At 43.2% G+C, this 18,608-nt stretch overlaps 1 protein-coding gene across 9 annotated transcripts in view; it reads left to right on the top strand.

Moving 5' to 3' along the window:
- LOC147021332 (supervillin-like) overlaps nt 1-18,608 on the top strand; it is a 241,248-nt gene that overhangs the window by 81,637 nt on the left and 141,003 nt on the right. For all 9 annotated transcript variants that reach the window (XM_085891183.1, XM_085891184.1, XM_085891180.1 and 6 more), the window contains 4 exons: nt 7,978-8,036; nt 11,258-11,388; nt 12,057-12,264; nt 12,625-12,886. In XM_085891183.1, the coding sequence (XP_085747309.1) occupies nt 7,978-8,036; nt 11,258-11,388; nt 12,057-12,264; nt 12,625-12,886 (660 nt within the window). The remainder of the gene's footprint in view (nt 1-7,977; nt 8,037-11,257; nt 11,389-12,056; nt 12,265-12,624; nt 12,887-18,608) is intronic.

The following is an 18,608-nucleotide window of genomic DNA, read 5'->3' as shown; positions in this document are numbered from 1 at the left end:
AAGTTTTTCCGTCATTTTGTCAAAAACGAAAATCCGACGGCGCTCACTTACACTTCCTCACTCATCGGTGGTCTGTCGGTGACTGACAGCTTCTGCAGGCGGGAAAATATTCACGCATACGGATTAGGATCGCCTGCATATGTGCACCAAACCACTCCTCCCTAGCTTCATTTGTTTACGCATGAAAAATTAAGGTTGGATACTTTTTGAACACACCTCTTATATGTATATAATAATTTTTATTTTGACAGTTTTCAGAGACCTGGGGAGGCACATACCAACACAAATAATCCCTAGTGTTTGTTATCTCCAGAGTATATTGTGTAGCTAAATTTCCTCTCCACTCGCATCTGTGTAAAGAGAATATGCGTTGCTTGTGTAAAAGATCCAGAACCCTTTTGTGTGTGTCTCTCTCCTCTCTCTTCCCCCCCCCCCATTCCCACTCACACACATACACAACCTTGCAATGCATTCACATAACCTTCACAATACTCAGAGCATCGTGGAGTACCATGAGAGGGAGGGGGGGGACCAAACCAGTGGCTACAACCACCAATGTCCCATCCTGGTCGACGGCAGTGTTGCAATAGCTGGGCATGACCAATGAATGGTGCCTAAGACACGACAAGCCAATAGGAAGGCACAACTCTGCCGGCCTGGAGAGCAATTGCAGGAGTGGAATCACAGTAACCCCAACACCACTGCCAGGATGGAAGAGGCTGCTCATTCACAATGCCACACCTATCCATGACTTATAAAAGCCAGCGGAAAACGCAGAGAGTAGTTGGCATGTCTGGGATCTAAGACAAGCAAGCTGGTGACTGCATAACTAGTGAAACATGCGAGTCAGTGAGGTTCTGGGCAGGAAATGAGCCCAGCCAGCGGAGAATTCCCAGATGTGTCGGCACATACATACTGGCTTGTGCCATCTGTCTCTTGCTTTCCCCAAGTCTAATTTGTCTCATTTGAATGCATGGAGCATCAATGGACAGCGCTTGTTCTTTTCAGGGCTGGCTTACTGACTAGCACTTCACACTGCTTCTTCTAAGCTGCAGGCCTTCACCATTTGCACCTCTCCCTACATGTTGTATTACACTCTCTTCTCTCTCTCGCTCTCGCTCTCGCTCTCGCTCTCTCCCGCTCTCCCCCCCAACCTTGTTGGAACTAATGTAAGCCCGCTGGCTTGAATCCGGTGACTGAGAGGCTGCAAACATACCTAAAACTTCACTCTTCTCTCTGTACCTTTCCTTACCTCATTTCCCTGGAATGACAGGCATTTGTGTTGTAGAATTGTGACTAAGTGATTGAATAAGATTGGGCTTCTATGCTCAGGATAAGAGCTTTTCTTCTGTGGCACTGCTTATAAATTCCTGCTCCCTGTTAAACTCTATAAACCGTTTCCCAAACTGCCTGATTGTCATCTTCTATAATCTATAGGTTTGACATAGTATGTGAACAGTGACAGGGAGTTCAGTCCCTCTGTTTCATTATGGTCAGCCATTAGCCAACATTCCACTTACGATGTCGCCCGTCCATCTGATAGCAGTGGAACATTGAGAGCACTGTATTCCATCTCCAGTGGGGGGTTAGACTGCCTGAATTAAACCTCTTCCATGATGGTGTCCATAGTTGCGCTGAGCCATTAACTGAGGCCAGAACTGCCCAGTTTGTCAATCTGCCGTGCCGCACAGTTATCTGCGGTTTGTCAGCTTGCAGGGTAGTCAGCTGGTTAGAGGATTTGAGAAACCCCCTTGTGATCCCTACTGATCCCATGTCTGCAACAACAACAACAACAATATATATATATATATATATATATATATATATATATAATTTATATATATATATATATATATATTTATATATATATATATATATATATATATATATATATATATATATATCTAATATATAAAGCTCTGTCTAACGACTGACTGACTGATATTAAAGATCGGTGCCTTTTGGGTGACGTAGAAAGCTGAAATTTTGTGTGTTGATCGGCAATGAAGCTCGTTTGCTGGAAAAAAGAAATCACACAATCATTGGACAACATTCATAAATGAAAAAAAAAAATATATATATATATATATATATATATATATATATATATATATATATATATATATATATATATATATATATATATATATATATATGCCGGTGAGTGACCCGAGATAATGGGGAAACAATTTGTAAGCACACCCCACTAATATATATTTATATATATATATATATATATATATATATATATATATATATATATATATATATATAATGTCTTTCTAACCACTTACTCACTCCCTGATAAATATATTACCTTTATTGGTGGAGCAGAAAGCTGAAAATAAAAAAAACTATTGGGAAAAATTCCACAAATGAAAGTATCCTGAAATAAAAATTGGTCAGTACAGCCTTGGTCTGCTCACTGTGGGACACGTGACACAAGACAATGGAGCTGACTGGAACTGGTTGCTTGTTAATGGTAACAAGCACCTCTTCTACCTCTTGCCTCATATTTTATAACTTTGCCATATTTACATCAAAAAATATTATAGTTGTAAACTTTTAAATGAAGAGCTCATTCGTATCACCAATTGTTAATTGATTTACTTGAGTTATTTAGTCATTTTCAGAATGCAAGCACAATGGTCCTCTTCCTCCTTGTTTTTTTTTTTTTTTTTTTTTTTTTTTTTTTGTATACCTTGGTCGAGGCTCGTATGAGAGCTAACACACAACTCACAGCAAGGAGGCATGAGACAAGAGGGGTGGGAGTGGAAGGGACAAAACAGTGGGGAACAGACACATTAGGTGAACTGTGGAAGGGAGAGGGATGGGGATGGGACGGGGAACATGGCGAAGAGAAGATGGACATTACAGGGACTTTCAGGAAGGAAAGCAGGAGAATTGAAGGAAGTGGGCTTGGGTGGATTATCGGGGGTAGAAAAGATCGAGGATTTGGATGGGGGAAGATAAGAGGTGGTGGTGAACAGCTGTTTTGAAAGCCTGGAGGGAAGAATGGGAAAGAATAGAGTGAGGAAGTTTATTCCAAAGGCGGGAAAAAGAGGAATGAAAGAGTGAAGATGAGCAGTGATTCGTGATTTTGGTAGTTTTACCAGAAGGGGGTTGTTGGCGGACCTTGAGCGCCCTGTGGAAATGTGGTTGGGACAAATCGCAGAGAGAGCAGGGGGGCAAGGCTGGAGAGGAGTCTGTAGAAGACAGAAAGACCACCGACCAACCTGCGGTGATTGAGTGAGAGGCCCAAAGACTCAGCTTCATTGCGGGAGATGCCAATGATCTTAAAAGCCCTGGTTTCGACAGCGTGAAGTCGAGAAAGGTGGGAGGCAGGAGCACCAGCCCAGAGGGGAGAGCAGTACTCCATCAGGCTACGGACAAAAGCTTTGTAAGTAGTCAGGAGCTCAAGAGGGCCGAGGAAGGACTTTGCACGACGGAGGATTCCCAGTCGGCGACTGGCTTTTGAGGCAAGGTTGGAAATGTGACTTTCCCAGGAAAGGTCATGGCAGATAGTGAGACCCAGAAGCTTGAAAGAAAAGACTTCTTCCAGAGGATTGTTGAGAAAGTGGATGGGGGGTTTTCTAAACGGTCCTTTCGAAGAGACATAGTGAGAGTGTGAGATTTGTCTGGATTGAAAGACATGTTCCACGTGTTGGACCAGTTTGTGATTTTATCCAGATCTGCAGTGAGCGAAGAAGCTGCTGCTTGCCGGTCTGAGGGATGACAGATGGTACGGCAGAGGGTGGAGTCGTCGGCAAAGAGAAATAGAGGATTTTCCAGAGAGTCCGAGAGATCATTGATGAAAACCAGAAAAAGAACAGGGCCCAGAACGCTACCTTGAGGAACTCCAGCCTGCACAGGAAGAGGGGATGAAAGAACTCCATTTAGGGCCACACGTTGACTGCGACAGGAGAGGATGTCTGCGAGCCATGAGTGGAGATGGCCTTGAATACCATGGGAAGAGAGTTTGGTGAGTAGGGCAGGGTGCCAGACTGTGTCAAAAGCACGTGATATGTCCAGGGATACGGCTCGGATTTCCTGTCTGGCATTGAGGACCTCCATCCATTGATGGGAGAGCAGTAGCAGCATATCCAGGGTAGAGTGACCTGGTCTGAAACCAAATTGATGATTGGAAATCAAGCCATTGGAGAAGAGGAAGGATTTAATGTCTGAAGCGATGATGGATTCCATAACCTTGCTGATGATTGGGAGAAGGCTGATTGGTCTGTAGTTACAGGGATCTGTTTTTGCACCTTTTTTATGCAGGGCAGTGATGTTAGCAGATTTCCAAGCAGATGGCAGATGACCTTGGGAAAATGAGAGGGTGAATAGAACAGAGAGAGGGTGAGCAAGAGCAGAAGAGCAGGCTTTGAGGACACGTGGGCTGATGCCGTCTGGACCGGTTGCAGAATCTGACTCGAGGTTTGAAAGCAAGCTCTCCACCTTGTCAGGAGAAAAGGATACAGAGTCCAGGGACAGTTGGGTGCGACTGGGTAAAGTGGGTAGAGATAGTGATGGGTTTGGGACACAAGATTTAGCTGCAAACACCGAGTTTAGACATTCAGCTTTATCACGTGTGGAATCAGCAGTGCGGCCATTTGAGGTAAGGGAGGGGATGGAGGGGGAACATACACCAGAAACAGATTTGATTAAACGCCACCAGGATTTTGAGGAGGGAGAGAGGTTTGAGAGTTCAGACTTGAGATGAGAAAGATGTTGTTTTCTGGCTCTCCTGAGGGTAGATACACACTTGTTCCGAGCTTTGTGGAAAGAACTGAGATTGCCCTCAGTTGGGTTTGCTTTCCATGAGGCAAAGGCAAGTTGTTTCAGGACAACTGCCTCGCCACAAGCTTCAGTAAACCAAGGGCGGGAGGAAGGGTAAGACAACTGAACACGAGAGGGGATAAATCTGTGCATGAGGGAGAGCAAGTTTCTTTGAAAGAATTCCCAGGATGAGTTGATGTTTGAGAAAGTAGTGATAGGAGACCAGTCTGTAAGTTTGATGGCTGCTCGGAGACCCTGCCAGTTGGCTTGAGTGAAATGCCAGACTCGACGGCGGTGAGGTGGTTCTCTGATAACAGCCAGAGAGATGTCCACTTTAACAAGGACGTGGTCAGAAGAACCAATTGGAGCGAAGGAAGAGCAGCAGATATTGTCAGGGAAATTTGTCAAAATCAGATCCAGAAGAGATGGAGTACCACTGGTTGAGATCCGGGTCGGGAAGTTGACCGATTGAGTCAGTCCCAATGAGTCACAGAAAGCTTTTGCTGATGTCCCATGGCAGGTGAGAGAGGTACCCACACCTAGCCAACTGGCGTGATGACAATTGAAGTCGCCACATAAGAGGAAGAGAGAGTTTGGATGAGAAGATAGAAGATGGTCCATGTTTTCGGAGAGTGAGGTGTAGATGGAGTCATCACTGTTCGGTGGACGGTACAGTACACATATAAACATGAGGTGGGAGTGGAGGGGAAGCCGAAGTCAGAGGTATTCCTGGGGGTGTGGGGGAGTGAGAGCAGTGCAGGGAGAGTGAGGAATAGAGTCTTTGATGAAGAGAGCAACACCTCCACCAGGACGAGGCTCAGGTCTGTCATACCGTAAGAGGGAGTAACCAGGGAGAGATACTTGGGAGTCAGACACGTCTTGGGAGAGGAAAGTTTCTGTGAGGCAGATAATGTCTGGTTTGTCAGTGGCAACCTGTAGGGAAAGATCTGAAAGGTTTGAGCGAAGGCCCCGGATATTTGAGGTCCACACTTTTAATGAAGAGGTCGGGGAGGAGGCTTTGGGTGCAGGTGGTGGAGGGGGGGGGGGAGGGTAGGACGAGGGAGGGGGGGGGGAGGTAAGGAGGGTTGCTGAAGGAGTGTGGGGTATTGCAGAATAGCGAGGGGAGGGGGCCGAATGAGGAGGAGAAAAGGCTCTGTGGTGCTGGGAGAGAGGGGGGACAAGAGACAAGGAAGATGGCAGTTGAGGATTTGAGGAGGTGGAGTGAAGAGATGGAGGTGAGAGGGCAGTGGAGGGAGGCAGGTTGGTGGATGAGAGGGGGGGCAACTTAGAGAAGGAAGAGTGAGGGGGATGAAAGGTGAGAGAAAGGTGAGGGGGAATTTTTGAAAGAGGTGAGAGGGAGGCTTGGAGGGAGAAGAGTGGGATGGTTGCTTTGAGAGTGAGAGTGAGGGATGAGGGGGGTGAGTTGGCACTGAAGTTGGAAAAAAGAATGGTTGATGGAAAGCGAGCATCCATGGCAAACTGTGGTTTTTAAAAGTTTTAGGTCAGAGATGCGATTTAACACAATTCTTGATGGATGCAATGAAGGCGAATTCAGAGCATGGAGAGAAGAAGCGCTGTAATAGTTAGATTTTTTAGGCAAGGAATGAAGGAGAGGTCGAAATGAGAGCAGTCTGTTAAAATAGCAGAAGAGTAGTGCATTGTGAAACAGTAAAGAGTACCACATGTGTGAGAGAGGAAGATGAAGCATTATAAGATCGTTTTTGTTGTTAATATTAATGTATGAGAGAGTTCAACAGATTAGGTCATGGAAGTGTAAAAAAAAAGAAATCGAGGAAGACGAGGAGGAAGTTAAGAGGAAGAAGTAGCAGAATCGGGAGAAGGTGAGCGTGTTGTTGTTGTTGTTGTTGGGTATATATATTTTTTTATTTTTTTTTTTTGAGATAAGAAAGAGATTAGTTGGTAGAATGGGGGATGTTTGGAAAGTGGGGAGGATGAAAATTGAACGTAATGGGGAGGATAGAAATTGAAGGTAATGGGGAGAAAAAACAAACAAAAAAAAAACGATCGAACACAGAGTGGAACCGGTAGGTCTCAAGCCTAGGACTAGGCCTCAAACACCAAGTAAGAACGTCGACATAAATACTCACAAAATAGCACGATTTTTGAAACAAAAAAACACATGGCTATGTGTTAAACAAATGGTTAAACAAACACATGGTTAAACAAAAAAACACAAAAAAACACACACACATGGCTTGTTATGGCTGATGGTGCGGCTGTGCCGCTGATGCAATGCCCCATTGCCCCTATTACCAGTACAATGGTACTCATTTCGCCAATCTCAGAAGGATGATGAGCTGAGTCAATCCCACCTGGTGTTGATTCAACGTGACAGGGGCTTTAACTCAGGACCCTAACATCCTAAGCCGGTCACCTTAACCATTAAGCCAACACGAGGCTTACCACAATGGGCTTGTAAAACGATCAAAGGAGACCAGACTTTATACATAGAAAAAAAGCAATTACATGTGATTACTTTGTCTGTCTCTGATCAAGGTGTGCTGAAGTATTTATGTTTTTAATATTCTAATTGCTAAGTAATCAGCAATTTGTTAATTACTAAGTAACCGTAGTATTAATAGCACCCTTGAAATCTTTCATATTTAATTATATTGTATCTTGGGTCACATGACTTGCCTTTTTGGGGAATTGTTTGATTAAGTTCATTTTGAATTTGCAACATTTTTCGTTTGTCATTTGGCTTTCATATCATTGTAACCTCATGCTCTTTAATAAAAAGCTCTTTCATATCACAAACCACTTCATCAATTGTATATAAAACTTAGATTTATTGTCTGCACATAGGATGCACCCAAGGTGTGTGTGTGCATGCGATTTTACTAATAAAGGGCAGGTTCTAGTCAGAATGTGACCAAATTTGGGTTACAACATTGAGCCAGGGCCCAGATAAGCTGCAGGTCCAGTGGTCCTATTTTTATATATTAAATGAGCTTTGGCCAATGACATTGGACAAGTTCTGTACTCGTACTTTGAATTGAATATTGGGACGAGTGCTAAGTTTCCATACTTGACAAAATCTCAAGTGAGCTTCTGGCTGCTCAAATCACTGACTTTGCCAAAAGTCTAAAGAATGTATATTTCCAGCTCAATCCTATATTCTGAAATGACATTGTTCCCACTCTGCGTGAGGCTTCACAGTAATGGAAACTATCTCTGTAGGTGAGATGCTGGATGAGAAGGCCAAACTGAGTGTTGCAGCCAAGCGCTCATTCTTCAAGGTGAGATCATTTACTAAAAATTTCAGCTTACTCAACTTGATACAAACTGTTGATGCAAGGCAGACAGTAAAACTGCATTATGTAAATCATTTTCAGTCCAAGGCCTATCCCGAAATCTATATTCCCTCTATAGTATGCTGTGTTCAATCTGGACCTAAAATCCTTAACTAGCCCCACCTTCATTGACGACTGCATGCCGTTAGGCTTTTGAGTCCAGCTTCTCAACCTCGCTTTGACTCCATTACCTACTTTTAATTTGATTCCACTTCTTTTGATTGTTTTGTTCTAGTTTTTGTTCTTCTCCTGTTCTTCCTCCATTGTTATATTTTTCATTTGAAGATGTTTGCTTTCTAATATGCTTGTTTGTCTGTCCCTCCATTACATGTTATGAGATGATGGAATCTTAAATGTGAATTGACTGTTTTCTTATTTAATTTTTACGTTTTATAAAGATGCATCACAAAAGAGAATTTATTAACACAACGAGAGAGTTCATAGAATACTTTACCCCATGCAGTCTTGAGAAAAGGGACATGCAGCACCAGATTTACCAACGATGAAGTAAAGCAGTAGTTTTCAACCTTTTTCACTGATGGAACCCGAAACTCTCATATCTTGTTGTGTGGCGTCCCGATTCAATTTTCTATTTGTAGCGTTGCCTTACGAACATTGCAGGCTCTAAGCATTGCGTTGTTGGATAAAATACATAATTTCAAGAGTGTTTTGCAGGGCTTTTATTACCACCATTGGATTCCAGACACCCTGAAGATTGGCAAAGCGTGAAATTTGATTTAGTTTGAGTCATGGAACTATAAGTAACGAAACAAGAAGTATTGCTTTATATGTTCCTGGCATCGGATTCCGTCAACACAGAAAGTAAAAATCCTTCAAACAAGTGAATGCGGACCATATTCGCGAAAGAATTTTCAACTTGCGGATACACTTTCAGATGGCTAAGTAAGGCATGCAAAAATTAGATGTATACCATGACGATAATCCTGGATGAGCCTTTGGATGGTGGAGGCCTCGGAGGAAGTTCCCCGGTTGCTCTTGTGTAAATATAGCCCTGGGGACATGCGAAGGGTGCACTGAAGAAAACTCGATACGGGTTTGACAAGTTAACCATTCTTCATGGAAATTACAGCAATCTTACCCCCTATTCTGTGAAGGCAACTACTTGCCTCGGTTTTCTGTTGAATCCTGTCATTGAAGCAACGTATTGATCTGGTAGAAGTTGCTCAGTCAGTCTCTGCACTAAATCAATTAAGGGTGCAAAAAATATAATTCAAACGATCTAATCGGAAGTTTACCACCATTGATACATTTGCGATGCACTGTCTTTTATACCGCCTTATTTTAATGCATATAAATTGGTTCTTCATACTGTTGTTTGTGTCCTTTACACAGTCCCAAAGAGCATTAAGATTCCAAGTTGAAATGATTTTCAATTTATTTGTGGCGACAGATGGACAGACAGACAGATAGACAGATAGACTGAAGCAATTGCTTTACCCCACTAGGTGCATGCATGGTACCATTTTTGCCAATTTCAGGGTCAAAGTAGTGCTAAACTGCAGGTTATTTTAAGTGCCAACAAGCTGATTCATGTTGTACAGTGTTCAAAATGTGTAATTTGATTGATGATGTTAAGTAGTTCCTCCATAATTGATTGAACAGACTGAACAAATTGGTCTCCCCCTACTCCCCCTCCCCTCAGCTTTGTGCTACGTGTGCCAGGTAATGAGGCTACTCACAATCGCTTAAGAGTAGCATTTCCACAGAATTACATATTATCACATGATTGTGAATGGGGTACCTGAAGGTAGTTTGGGTAATTGTTCTCACGAGACGTATCTCATTACTTAGATTGTGAATTGGGTGAGGGAGACATTGAGAAGGTGAGGAAGTAGGTTACGAGGAAGTAGAGGTAAAGTCAGTAATGATGTGGATAAAAAGCTAAGTTTGCCAATTTTAATGAGTTAGTGAAGAAATGATATGTAACGAGAATGGCACTTGTGGAGCGCTTAGTCTCACCTTGCACATTAACTGAACATGCTGCTATTATGGCCCATGTACCCATATCATCCATGCACCCTATTATGTCACATAGTTTCTTGGCATGGATTATAAACTTCGTAAATTTCATTCTTCACTCATATCTGGTTGTAGCTCAGATATATGAAGTCTCAGATTTTTGATAAGGATTTCAATTCAACCAATTATGGCTGGAATACCTCTTCACCGATGATGCCATTGCTATCACCCGATATACCCCATGGAGAGTTGATGACATTTTCCAGGTTTCAAATATTTTTTGTTGAGTGATTTCAGAGAAAATGATGTCCACTTTTTTTTTCTTTTAATCCAATTTGGCTACCATACTATGTGACCTATGACATCAGAGTTAGCAACAAAATATTCTCCATGGGAAGTCCCTCCTATGTTTAAAGCTTTGCGTCGATCAGACAGGCGGTTGCAGAGAACCATTTTTAAAGTGAAAAGATAGACATGCACAGACAGACAGAGGTGTTGCAGTAGTCCCTCATCCTCTTTTGCATGAAATTAATGATGTAATGGTTATGGTATGGTTAGGGTGGTGGGCTTGGGATTCGAGGGTCCTGAGTTCAAATCCCGCTCAGCTGTTGAAGTAATACCAGGTGGGGTTAACTCGACCTGTCATCCTTCTGTGGTCGGCAAAATGAGTGCCAGCATGCTGGTGTACTGTGTTGGAGTGGTGACCCGTCCAGGATTGTGCCCAATTGCCAAGGAGACTACTTAAGCAGCACCAACACTCTGCACAGAGTATGGTCCCAATGAATGGATGGATGGAATGATGTAAGAATGCTCTCTTTCTTTGAACAATGGGAAGAAATGGTGAGAGGAGGACAGAGTTGTGGTGTGGGGGGCAGAGAGGGGATATAATTGGAAGAAGGGGGTTGAAGCAGTGTTGGGGGGGTGGGGTATTGAGGACTTGTGGTTGGGAGGGGCTGGGGGTGAGGACTTGGGGTTGGGGAGGGGGTAGTGGTTGAGGACTTGGGGTTGGCGAGGGGGTGGGGGTTGAGGACTTGGGGTGGTGGGGGGTTGATTTAGTCAAGTAACTCTTCTTTACACAACATCGTTGAAGTTACATTTTACATTATGAAAAATTTCCACAGGTACCTTCTAGTACAGTACATTTCTGCATGGTTGCTTACCCTTCTTGGTTCTCTGCTTGGAAGCAGGAATTGGAGCGTACATCTTCGGAAGTGCCAATGCCAAGACCTCACAGTCGCAATGCGGCGGTAGAACGTCGACTGCGGCGACACATGGAGCGGGCGCACACGCAGCCTGTTGTCTGCGTTGATGTGTTAAAGTAGGTTCATGTTTGGGGTAGGGTGGAGGGAGCAGGTGGTGGTAAGCGGTTATAACAAAATAGCCCATTAATTGGAGCACTGTGACTAGACGAGATAACGTTTTAAAAACGCATTTAATTTGCTTCATGGAACAACCACATGAAGTAATAGCAAACCTGAAGATGGGAAATTGTCTCATTTCAGATGTGTCTTTACTTTTTGTAATCACAATGAAGGGTTCTCGTTTTGCTTTTTTACCTTGTGGAGAAAAATCTATTCGTTGTACCCCATGTCCATCTGGAGCTGTGTTTGACCCCAATCCTGGCATTTCCTGAGTCTTTACTGCAATGATCTATGTTACCCAAGGTATGTTTTCAATCTCTTGACCCATGTAAAGTTCTTCAGGTGAAAATGCCAAGGTTTCTCACTTGTAGAGTATTATACGAAGCACTCTTGAAACAAACACAGATGTTAGTTTTTGAGTTGTCGCTCTCACACCTGATTTAATTATCATTTGGCCCACTGGCTGATTGATTGAAATTTGATAAATAATCCTGCAGTCTGGGAGGTAAAATAATTTTGATCTTTTTGGGAATTTTTAAAGAAGTTTAATTGTTTTTGTGCAAAAGGCTTTGAGATGGTTGAAGCAACCAGAAACCGGAGGGTGGGGGATGCGTGTTGAGAGCAGGACGGAGACCATGTTGGAAATTGGCAGACAAAACGCATGCGAGACCGACGCGGCAACGCTGAGCCTTGCGCAGAAGCTTGCGCTGTTTGATTGCCTCTCCAAGTCGGGGTCCAAGCCCGCAGCGTGCAGGCGCCACGTTGTGCCTCACCACAGGAGGGAGGGCACGAGGTTCCAGACGCAGCCCGTCACCGTCGGAGAAATGCAGCAGGTGGGCTGTGGAAACTCGAGCTCAAATGATGCGGTTCAGTATGCTCACTGTTTGGGTCCATTGGTTTGACATGGAGACGAATGGAATGAATTACCTTTCATACCCGATACTCTCTTTCTGAGTGGTGGTACTGCTTTGATTGCTTTCAGCTGCTCATCCAAAGCTTTCTGTGTTGCATCATGAAATGTTTGTGCTGCCACCATCTGCTATGCAACTGTTTCTTGTGTTGAAATGTGAACGGAAACTTTTGGTACGAGTCTAAAACTTAAAAGCTTCTGGGGAACCAACCATTACTGAATTGCAAACAGATGCCACCTATATCAGGGGGAGGACCTTATCTCAAGATGATTTTCTTTGCAGTTGCTGCCAGCTACAAATCCAACCGACTTGCCTGTTCCAGAAGGCTCATCCCATCTGCAAGTGAAGCTCAGTGGAATAGCGACTTCGTCTTCCCCTTTGGAAAATGATTCCTCAGGAGATGCAACTCTATTCGACGCCAAGTCTCCCACCTTCTTGTCAAGAGCCGCACCACTGCCATTGGGGGCAGTGGAGAACGGGAGAACGATTGGAACTACATCGAGACGAAAGCATCGCTGGCTTCATGGCGACTTTACAGAAAATGGTAAATTTGCCCACCTCAGCGAATCCCCAAAATGAAAACAGTAGAAGACGATTAATGACACATTTCCAAACATGAAGCACAATAGTCACCAAGTTAAAATTTGCAGGAGCATGTCTGTTTGCACACGTATTGCAAAGTATGTTTGTCACCTGATTTGCAACTGAAAGGTTGATTTGTTTCCCTCCCAAGTGGCAGTTTCATAATGGATACGTTCAATTATTGCTGGTTAATCCACTCACTACTCATGTGATTATGTGTTAATGAGATATAATAACCGGATAGGAAGATACATTTGTTTTCTCTTCTTGATGCTTAAAAAAAATTCCCCTTTCCTGTTTATTCTCATCTTTAACTTTTGTTTTGTGCTTTCTTTTCCAGGAAATGTGATTCACACTTCCTTGCATTACTCTTGCTCTCTTGCATGCTTTGCACGACAGAAAGAAAGGGCTTTTGCTCGACTTCCAAATCAACTGGTTATATTTTGCTCTCATGAGGACGGTCTTTCTGAGCCAGTGCTCACAAGACTGGTGTTTCTGCACAATGAGGAACTCGTCTTGCTGGTCAAGGCTAGTGTCTGTTTGCATCAGCAGGCAGGTAGAACATTGGGTGAAATCAACAGGATGTTGATTGAAGGGTGAACGCCCGAAACGTGAGCTGCTCCTTGCTTCCCACGGTGGTTAGCATACCCGGATCAACGTCCCGTCGATTTCATTCTCTGATATTGATGCAAACTTGTGAAAATTCACGTCCTCCTTGCATAATACTCCCTTTGGACAGTGGTCCATTGTAATGGCTTGTGGAGATCTCGCACTATTGTGGTAGTGTTTTGATGCATTGGGAATATTGAGGCCATTCTACCAACCACTTTTTAGTTCCATGCTTTGAGATGTAATTGTTGTGGTGGTGGTGGTGGATTTGATCTGTGCAAGGATCACTTTTATTTATTTATTTTTTATTTTAATACACAAAATGTGTCCGTAGATGATACAAGGTATTTCAAATGGTAAAGTTTTGTCCAGGCCTCTGCTTACCAAATGACCAGGTGAGTAGGTCCCTTCATATTTATTTACCTCATTCTTCTTCTTCTTCTTCTTCTTCTTCTTCTTCTTCTTCTTCTTCTTTTTCCCCAATTATCCACTTCTACTGGCTTTAAACTCATTGCCATCTTAGACATTTTGCTCTTTTATTATTTATCAAGGATATAAATATATATATATATATATATATATATATATATATATATATATATATATATATATATATTTGAATGCTTCTGCTTCAAACATTTGAACAATTTTCAACTGCGGTTCTCGATTGGTGGCCGTTCCAGTTCTTCCTCATTGAATGTCGTCACGACCTTAGACCTCCACCACAGGCACAGTCGTTTTCCCCTGAAGGCACTGATTATGGTTGACGTCACAAACTGTGTTTTCACATCTGTTACATCACCCCGTGGTTGTTCTCTCCTCACTGCAAATTACTTAATGAAGCGTCATGTTTTCTTGTTCACTTCCTGTTTTCTTCTCGACTCGAGTCATCCTTATTGCTTTGATTAAAGCTGCTCTCGCTCTTGATTGGACATTTGTAATTGGTACTTTAGTAAAGACACATGTTTTGCCAAAGACTATGAACCAGATGCTACATTCGAGAGTACTCGTCCACATGCTGTAAGCTGGCTAGTCCACGTATGTTCCAGACCCCCCCCCCCCCAGTACACCGATTTATTGTTATTTCTGTAACATGAAATGAATTAATCAATGGTGAAATTGCAAAAAGCCAGGAGTGTTTTGTTAGCAGTGACTTTTCAATGTGCTGGAGAATGTACATTTTGCAGTCTAAATCTTCTCCAGACAGATTCGGATCATGAGTACGCATTTACATTTCTTAAAAAAACATGAACTGAAATGAAACGACTGAAAAATTGAATTGAATTGAATTGATTACAAAACAAACATCACATGCTTTATTTTGAAAATCAGAAACACTCTCAGCCAATACAATAAGGCCTTTGTCTGTCCAGAGCTCAGTAGAGTACTGCTCTCCCCTATGATCTGTGGTCCCAGCATCACGTGTCTCTTCTAGATTCCGGAGAATCTAAAGCTCTGAACGTCATTGCCATATAGAAGCCTGTTCTTGGCTTAGCGGTTATGGTGGCTGACTTGTGACCTTAGGGTCCTGAGTTTAAGCCTCTGTTTTTCACTGTTGAATTAACACCAGGTGGGGTTGACTCGGCCTGTCATCCTTCCGAGGTCGGCAAAATGAGTAACAGTGTACTCGTAATAGGGGCATTGCATCAGCGGCATAGCTGTACCCTCAGTACCAATGATGCTACCTGCATACGAAGGAGGAGGATCATTGGCATATTGCACAATGCCTGTTGTTTTCACATTACCAATAAGTCAGTGGACTCTCTTTATTCTTATTTATATATATATATATATATATATATATATATATATATATATATATATATATATATACATATTGCCATCCTCTTTATGCTCTCCTGAGCAACTCCATGATGAATGCGTTCTTCGAATCACCCAGTGCACCACCATCTCATGTCATCTCCATCCCGATACCCACAATCTTTTCTACCTCTATGAACCCAACCTCACTCATCCCTATTACTTGTAGGTTACTTTGTTTCCTCACCTCCTCTCTCACTATTTTCCTATTAGTTCATTCCACTGCTTGTTGAATCCAACTGTGGGTCCCATTACCCGACTGACAATATATTGCCGTTTTGTCCTCAGTCGCCTCGCTCTTCAAAGAGCCTCATCTTCTTTTTTTTGTATGCAAAAGAGGAAGAAAGTGATTGTGGCAGTATCTATGTTTAAAACATGAAGTTCCTTTGAAGAAGTTTTGTGAATCATTGCACATTTCAAACAGCGTTAGTCTTCACGACTATTTCGAGCAAGAACAGAATGTCCCTGATTCCTCTGTGACTCTCCCTAGCAATTGCCTGCTCCGGTTCAACAGGCCAGAACCCTGTCTCAGTGGTGGAGTTGCAGTTTACATCAATAACTCAATTTCTCACTGCCCTTATACTGCTCTTACTCCTCCAAACTGGCAGGAGTACCTTTTGGATGTGCCTTCCCCTCTACAACCACCTCTTGTCTTTTTTTCTGTGCGCTGTACCATCCTCCAAACAGCGACGACTCCATTTACATCTCTCTGCCAACATGGACCAACTTTTAACCACCCATCCCAACACTCTCTTCCTCGTATGTGGTGATTTCATCTGTCACCATGACAATTTGCTGGGCGATGGGACCTCTTCAACCGACCATGGCTCTGCAACAAAAGACTTCTGCAACTCCATGGGCCTGACCCAATCTGTGAACTTTCTGATTTGGATTTCTGCCATGGTAAATTCTCCCTTCCAAGCTTGGTTATGACCAATTTTCCTGCTAATGTTTGCTGTTCCTTTGCTGCTCCAGCGGTTCATCTGGTGACGTGCTTGTGAGGGTAAACGTCTCTCTGGCTATTGTCGGAGAGCCACTGGAGAGAAAGTAACAAGGTTGTCAGAGGGAAGAAAGCTCATCAGGTTGTCAAGAAAATTACAAGACATATACCCTACCAGAATGCTGATGAGTTTGGAAATCTGATTGTCCAAGACATGGGAAGAGGTCTTAATCGAGCCAGATATTCAATTAAAGTGATTTTAATTTTTTTTTTAAACAAAAATTTTATGCAATCTGTCCAAACAACAATTGACTTGCACATATTTCCTCGTAAATCGGTTAAACTACACATTGCTGTTTAATCCCGGATGATGGCTGGAAGTGAAGGATACTATAAAAGTATAAAGCATCGTCGGGAAGTATTTGCGAGTGGCTTTATGACCCCCATGGAGATGTTATCGGATTTTGGCAAACAAGAAGATCGCTCAAGCAAAGGTGAACTTTTATGAGAATTCATAATTCACTTGGAGATCTCCATGCCATTAACAATTCAAAGTGGCATCGTGGTGTCCAACTGCTTGCTAATAAGTTACAGGTGCCTTTTTCTATCATTGTGCCATCACTTTCCAAAGGTACTGATGAGGAAATGGCTAACGCTATCAATCTCCAATTATTTTTTTCTGTATCTCAAGGTCGACCGCCTCTTGATACTGTGGAATTTCTGACGTATCTTTCTGCTAAAGAACCACCTCTGGTAGAAGTGTGGGAAATGTACCGTGAGCTGAGCAAAATCAACCTGAGAAAAGCCGTCGATCCTGACATTACTCAACAGAGTAGCTAAGGAGTTTGTATGTGAACTCAGTGTTCCTGTTACGGACATCTTCCGTAACATCATGTTACAGATGTTGAGGTCGTGGAGAGATTCACTTACCTTGGCAGTGATATTCATGTCTCTGCTGGCTGTGAGTCAGAGGTCAATAGACGTCTGGGTTTGGCCTGGAGAGTCATGGATTCACTGGATAATGGGGTGTGGCGCTGCCGGTACCTGTGCGGAAGGACAAAAGTCCGAGTCTTCAGGTCCTTGGTGCTTCCAGTCTTGCTCTATGGATGTGAGACTTGGACTCTGACCAAGGATCTGAGATGGAGACTTAATTCCTTTGGTACCAGGTCTCTTCGGAGAATCCTTGGCTATCGTTGGTCGGACTTTGTGTCCAACGAGAATTTGCTGAGAGAGACTCAAATGAGATTTGTTACCTGCATAGTCCGTGAGCGTCAGTTGTGGCTGTATGGACATGTGGCTGGTTTTCCTGACGCTGATCCTGCTCACCAGATTCTCTCAGCGAGGGAGTCTCGTGAGTGGAGGAGGCCAATGGGCCGACCACGTGCCTAGTGGTTGCAGCAGGTTGATCGGCATCTCAAGGAGATGGGGATGGGCCAGGCATCTGCCTGGGGCATGGCCAGACGGAGGCCTCTGGAGTACCGGCGGAAACTGGATGCAGCGACGCGCTGCTCTGGCGCATGCTCCCATACTGACCTGACCTGACATCATCAACATATCCTTGAGAGAAGGGAAACTTCCTCGAGTCTGAAAGAATGCGGATGTTGTTCTTGAACCGAAGGAAAAACCTGTTGGTGTTATTAAGTTGAGACCTGTCTCCTCAACATCTCGGTGTGCAAAGATTTGTGAGGGATTCTTTGCAAAATGTATACAGGCGGATATTTAACCGAGCATTGAAAATGATCAGTATTGAAGTTTCAAGGGGTCTTCAGCCACTCATTGCTCAGTGGAAATGCTGCATTAATTTTATAAGGGTTCTGATAAATTAGATTCGGTGGGAAATCTTTGCACAGATTTTTATGAGGCTTTCAATTCCATAGACCCATACAATTGCTGCAACCGTACTCCTCAATTTCGGAGTCAGAAGAGAACTGCCATGGATCGTAAACGTTTTAATTAACAGGTGGTCGAGAGTAAAGTATAGGAGTGTCTTTCCCAATTGGGAATCCTTACCCTGTGGTGTTCCACAAGGCACAAAGATTGGTCTCCTTGTGGTTCTTGCCATGATTAACAATTCTCTTGGATTCTTCAGAACTGCAAAGTTGGAAGTATGTCGGTGACCAAAGCATCAGTGAAGTAAGATCGACTGAATCCTCCTGATTGCAGGACATTGTGGGTGACCTCCATAAATGTGCCAAAGAAAACTATCTCATGCTGAACCCAATTAATTGTAAATGGATGCATATCTGCTTCAAACAGATGCAGAGCCCCTCCCGAATCACCCAATCTCAAACTTAGAGAGAATGTCCTGTTCCTC

The sequence above is a fragment of the Eptatretus burgeri genome, chromosome 8, assembly GCF_056783735.1.
Source record: "Eptatretus burgeri isolate ZD-2024b chromosome 8, Ebu_testis_v1, whole genome shotgun sequence".
NCBI lineage: Eukaryota > Metazoa > Chordata > Myxini > Myxiniformes > Myxinidae > Eptatretus > Eptatretus burgeri.
Note: the sequence above shows the minus strand (reverse complement) of the source record. Positions and strands in the feature narration are given on the sequence as shown.